This window comes from Nicotiana attenuata, unplaced genomic scaffold, assembly GCF_001879085.1.
Source record: "Nicotiana attenuata strain UT unplaced genomic scaffold, NIATTr2, whole genome shotgun sequence".
Lineage (NCBI taxonomy): Eukaryota > Viridiplantae > Streptophyta > Magnoliopsida > Solanales > Solanaceae > Nicotiana > Nicotiana attenuata.
The window spans coordinates 719,760-725,864 of NW_017670346.1; the positions used below are offsets into that span (position 1 = coordinate 719,760).

Below are 6,105 nucleotides of genomic sequence, written 5' to 3' on the forward strand. Positions count from 1 at the left end.
GTAGTTTTGGTTGATGATGGCGGTTCATGCTAGTAGCTAGTAGTGATTGGTAGTGGTGGCGTTTATGATTGAGGATGGTGGTGGTGGTTAGTGATAGTTAATAATGACAGGTGGTGGTAGTAGTTGTGACTGAGGAAGGTGGTGGGTGGGTGGTGGTAGGTTATAATGATGCGCAGTGTCGGCTGTGGTTGTTGATGGTGATGGGGTGGTCAGTTGTGGTAGTTGAGGCGGATGAGTGTTGATTGTGGGGGAGAATGGTGGTGGTCGGAGTGATGGGGATAGTGGGTGATGATGGTCGATAAAAGTGGCGGCTATGATTGAGGATGGCGGCGGCGGTGGTGGCGGCGGTGGCATGGTGGTAGTTGAAAATGATAGGCGGTGGCGGCAGTTAATTATGAATATGTGATAGCAGCTTAATGAAATTAAGTCTCTGTTATAGATCTTAATTACATATCTATTAAGACCCTGTGAAGTAAAAAAAAAAAAAACAAACATACTTAATGATTAAGATCTGAATAATTAAGATTCACACTTTAAAAACAAACGCACTTAATGTCTGAGATCTAAATGATTAAGATTCAGACCTCCAACCTCATCTGGTTGCTTCCCATGTTCGGCGATCTCATTTGTTTTCCTTTTTTTTTTTTTTTTTGGCATATGTGGGGTTGTAAGAAATGGAAGGAACAATAACAAGGTTAGGAATTATACTATAATAATTTTTAAATTAAATATAAACTGTTAAATTCAATTGAAATAAGTGAATAAGGGAATTAACGAATTATGTTAGCTCACAAATTTGTCGGGACTAAAATATTCAAGTACTTTTTAAAATCTCGTCATATAAATTTTTGGCTCCGTCACTTCAAGAGAGAGGTAATGAATTAGGTTGCAGGGGAACTGGTTTTCAACTTTTACTGGAAGTCGTATGATTGATAATATCAATACAGTAAAAAGCATTACCTGGTTTAACATCGTAATCTAATTGCACAATAAATTAACAAATTGAACAATAAACTCTTACCTTCAGCTAGTATTCCATAGTTTATATCCTGGAATCCATAGAACTAATAATTCTCGTGCTAAATAATTAGCAAATATAATCTGCAATGACATGTACTGACAATGGAATAAGGTACTGTATAAAACAGCAACGATTCAGAATCGTGTAGATGTACTATCATAGTACAGTGAATTATGCTCAAATTGTCAAAAGAATAATACTAATCCCACCTTGTATTAAAAATTCATGTCTTGTTTAATGTACCCTGAAGCTATAACCAAAACTGAAAAATGAAACATATGAGATGCCTTTGGTTCAACCACATGAAAAAGGTATAGACATGTCGACAGGATGCCCGTATTTGATAAAACATGTTCAATTATTTTAGTTTATTGTCAAAATATTCAATAGGGATTTACTTTGTATACCCTCGGGATATTCAATTAACATTTGAGGCACAGAATACCAAAAGCTGTAAATGGATACTGGTCGATAAATATTTAGACAACCTGTTACCTGTATAATAATGAAAAAAACATCAGCTACTTTTCTATCCAAAAGACTAAGTGCGCGTTTGGACATAAGAATTGTAAAATTTCAAAAGAAAGTGAAAATAAATTCAAATGAAAATAGTATTTGAAAATTAGAGTTGTGTTTGTACATGAATATAACTTTGGGTGATCTGAGTGAAAATTTTGAAAAATAATTTTTTGGAGTTTTTCAAATTTTCGAGAAATTCCAAAATTCATCTTCAAGTGAAAATTAAAAATTTTATGGCCAAACACTGATTTCATAATATGCTGGAATTCAAATTTATTACTTATGAGATTCCAGCATAATATGCTGGAATTTCATAATGTGTTGGAGTTCCAATATAGTATGCTGGAAGTTTATACGCAGGAGGTCCATAATCTATAATATTATGCCGGAACTTTCCGTGTGTCAGCTAGGATATTTTTTTTCCAAACTTTATCTCTGCATAAAATAGTGGTTATTTTTAATGACTTTGCATGACGACTCAAATAAAAAAAGCAGCAGTCCAAATCTTACCATTTTCAGCTCTCCCTTTCTTGCCTTCTTTCAATTTCATTCAAGTTGATAGCTGTGAAAACCGTGAAGATTTGCTCAGAAGAATCGAATCTCTTTTGTATGATTGATAAAATGATACAGTAAAAAGCATTACTTGGTTTAATTATCGCAATCTAACTCCACAATAAGTAACGAATTGAACAAACAAAATCAACCGTATTATTCCACAATTTACAACAACAACAAATCCAGTGTAATCCGGATCTGGAAAGGATAGTGTGTATGCACACCTTATTGCTCGCTACCTTGTGAAAATAGAAAGATTTCGATTCAAGGAAACATGAAAAAAGGAGACAAAATCAACAAGAGTAACAAATACAAAATAAGAAAATAACTGAAGCGAAAAACATAATAGGTAATAAAAGAAATCTAAGAATAAAAGAGTACCAAAGTTGTACTACTACCTAATGGTACTGTTGAGATATACTATTAACGATGCGGTTTAGACATAGTATTTTATTTTATTCTTTATGGAGCAATTATTTTTTTAATTTATTCAATTTAATTATGTACTATTTTAAATAGATCATTTGTTACATTTGTGTCCTTTTAGTTATGTAATAGACAATTTAGTGTATGGAGTCTTCGCTCATGCACAGAAGATTAAATTGTCGGTTCTCATAATTAATAAACTATGTTCACAATCAAAGATATTATTGGACAAAATATCTTGATGATTGTAGCACAGGATTATAGTATAATTTGTCTTGATTATGTGAGTGGTTTTACTCCGACTTCTTGTGCTAGTATACTTAGTGTATATTGAACGGACCAAGTAGAGAAAAGATGTTTTTGTACTGAATATATATAAAATATTTTCTCTAATTCATTAAATGAGCTTATACTCCTAATCTTGATATAATTATTATGATCAATGTAATTTGTTTATTGTTTTGATTTATCAAAAGGTACGACTCTATTCAGAGTTAGTGTATGCCTACTACATTGGACAATAACGAATTACATTTGTGAAATAATAATTAGTTGATAGAATCCATGGCTCGGTTTTGAGTTTGATGATACCCCTTTATGTAAGCTTATAAGTTTTCATGTGGAAACCCGGCCGGTGGATTTTGTATCCGTCACATGAAATAGTTTAAGCGGAATTGTAAAGGATTTAATTAGTTGATTAAATTAAATTTTCAGTGATTTAATTTAATTAGCTGGTATTTGAGATCTTAACATGGGGAGTTAAAATAATTGTTACTGAATTTTCGAAAATCATATTGAGGAATTCAATTGCAGTTTTTTAGTGGATAAATTGCAATTAATTATAGTAAGAGTTAGTTCATGATAATTTCGAATTAATGCTATAATTGGTAGCCTCTTATTATTTCTGTGGTCCCTGCTATACCTAGTAAAAACCTGAACTTGACTTGGGTAAAAAGTGACTTGGGAGAAAAGTCATCTGGTAGAGTTGGAGTAAGATTCTACTTGTGAAAGCAGAATCCTACACGTTTTTGGAGCTGATTTTCGACCAAAAACTAGTCTAATTTAGGAAGACTAGTTTCACCCAATAACTCACTTTTAGAGTTGTATTGTTCTTGCCCACTCAAAGCAAATCCGTCCAAGGTTTTACTAGGCATATAGCAGAGACTGCAACCCTGGATTCTTGCTGTGTGGAGGATTTGTGCAACGATTTTAAGAGGTTAGTGCTTCTATTCTAGTAATTATAGCATTGTCTAGTTTACATGTATATGATGCCTGGTTGTATGCTTGCTTACGCTGCACATGTTCTAACAATTGGTATCAGACGCCGTCTTACATCTAACTAGATAATGTAATACACCAGGAATAGAGTAATATTAAAACGTGTTGTTATTCTATGTCAAAAATGTGATTGTATTTATTAGTATTTTAATTCTGAAATTATGAATTAACATACATATGCATAAACAGTGGTGTTAATTGTAATGACAATCTGTTTAATTACGTTTTTTGATGGATAACAGTGTTGGTTTTAATAAAAACGTGATTGTTTTTTCACTATACTATTAAATCTGTAATTATGGATTAATACATATATGCATAAATAGTGGATTAATACTATTAATCTATTTTAGTTGCATTTTTTTTGTCCATAATCACAGTGTTATATTAATAAAAATGTGACTGTTTTGTATATTATTAGTTCTGGAATTTCGGATTAATATACGAAATTATGAACAGTGGCGTTTTCGAACGGTGAAAAACATACTGTTTTTTTTACAATTTTGTTTGAACACGTTTTTATTAAATAATAATAAAAATTATTATTTTGAGTTCTGAAATTATTTTTGACATACATCAGTATATTATGTGATTTGACCCAGTCAAAATAATAAAAAATCCATAAAAACGCCAAAAACAGAATTTTACAAATAGGTCATGATTTTAGAATTCTGAAATTCTGTCGAACTCCGATTGACCTCAAATTTGGTAGGTTCATCGGAAACGGCCCAGTGAGCAATACACATCAGCTTTGCTCATGACGTACATCGTTTTTTGGGCATTCGGGGTCGTTTAGATGGGTTTTTGGCCATTTTTCTATTTTCTATAAAAAAAATTTAATAGAATTTTCTTAAAAAAATCTGTGATGGTAGGGCTCAAATACCATTGTTTCCAATCATGTTTTACAGTAATATAATAAATTTATATGTTGACATAGGTCTTTTTCCACATCGGATAAATTCCTTATAGATGATTACTGTAGATTTGCCTCTAGTTATTTGATTACTTGTATTAACTCTCCAACTGAGTTACATGTTGATTCAATGAAACTAGTATAAAAGTGATATTTACCTATCTTAAATTAACAGTATACTCTCCATATGAGTTGGTCGTGTTTAAATTTATGGGGTAAATATCTTACATCACTCATATATTTTGCATGAATAGTTAAGTTTCCCTAACGAATCTAACTGTTCAATGAGCATGGTTATATGTGTAATGTGCTATTTTGAATTCAATTATTCTAAATACATAACTAATGATCTATTTAATGTGAATATCTCTCAGATTAACCATGTCTTCATTCAACCCACTTACCTCAATTTTGAACCAAAACAAGTTAGAAGGACCGAATTATGTTGACTGGAAAAGGAACCTTGATATTGTCCTAGCTGCTGAAGGTTACAAATTTGTAATCACTGAGGAGTGCCTAGAAAAACCTGAAAATGCCACTGGTGATCAGGTTAAGGCCTATGACAAATGGGTTAAGGCTGATGAGATGGCGCGATGTTACATTCTTGCCTCTATGGCGAATGTTTTGCAACATCAGCATCAGTCTATGTGGTCTACTTATGACATGCTCGAAAGTCTCAAAGAGATGTTCAGTGAGCAAAATCGTGCGGCTAAGAAGACAGCCATGAAAGCCCTTTTGAACACCAAGATGGCTGAAGGATCATCGGTCAGGGACCATGTTCTCAAGATGATGAGTCTTCTGAATGAACTAGAGGTCCTTGGAGCTATGATTGATAAGGAGTCTTAAGTTGAGATGGTCCTGCAGACTCTGCCTCACAGTTTTCAATAATTTCGCTTGAACTATAATATGAAGAAAATGGATTTGTCACTAGAGAAATTGTTGAATGAGCTGCAAGCGGCAGAATCCATTACCAAACAACAAGCTCCAGTTGTGGCAGTCAATGTTGAGAAAGCTTCAGTTTCTAAGTCGAAAGGCGGTACAAAAAAGAAGAAGGCTCAAAAGGTTTTGGCACCCGGAGGTGCGACTTGTGTGAAAAAACCCAAAGGAAAGTGCTATCATTGCAAGCAACCTGGGCATCACAAAAAGCAATGCCCTGCCTATCTGGTAAAGTTGAATAAGCAAGGTAATTCAAATTTAAATGTCGTTGAAACTTGTTTGGCGGCTGTTTCTACCATGTTTTGGTGTGTAGATTCGGGAGCCACTAATCATATCTGCACTACTTTGCAGGGGTTTCAGGAAACGCGACGGCTAAGTGAGAACGAAGTTTGTATTTTTCAAGCCAATGGCGAGCAAGCACTAGCTTTAGCATTAGGAGATATTAGAGTTTCGTTTA

At 33.4% G+C, this 6,105-nt stretch overlaps 1 protein-coding gene across 1 annotated transcript; it reads left to right on the forward strand.

The window, feature by feature from the left end:
* Window positions 1–5,093: 5,093 nt before the first annotated feature.
* Window positions 5,094–5,558, forward strand: LOC109238162. Its single transcript, XM_019404596.1, has one exon. It carries the CDS (start codon window positions 5,094–5,096, stop codon window positions 5,556–5,558), a length of 465 nt encoding a protein of 154 aa, XP_019260141.1.
* The last annotated feature ends 547 nt before the right edge of the window (window positions 5,559–6,105 follow it).

Coding starts and splice junctions, on each gene's coding strand:
- LOC109238162 (XM_019404596.1), top strand. CDS start 5,094: ATGTCTTCATTCAACCCACTTACCTCAATTTTGAACCAAAACAAGTTA.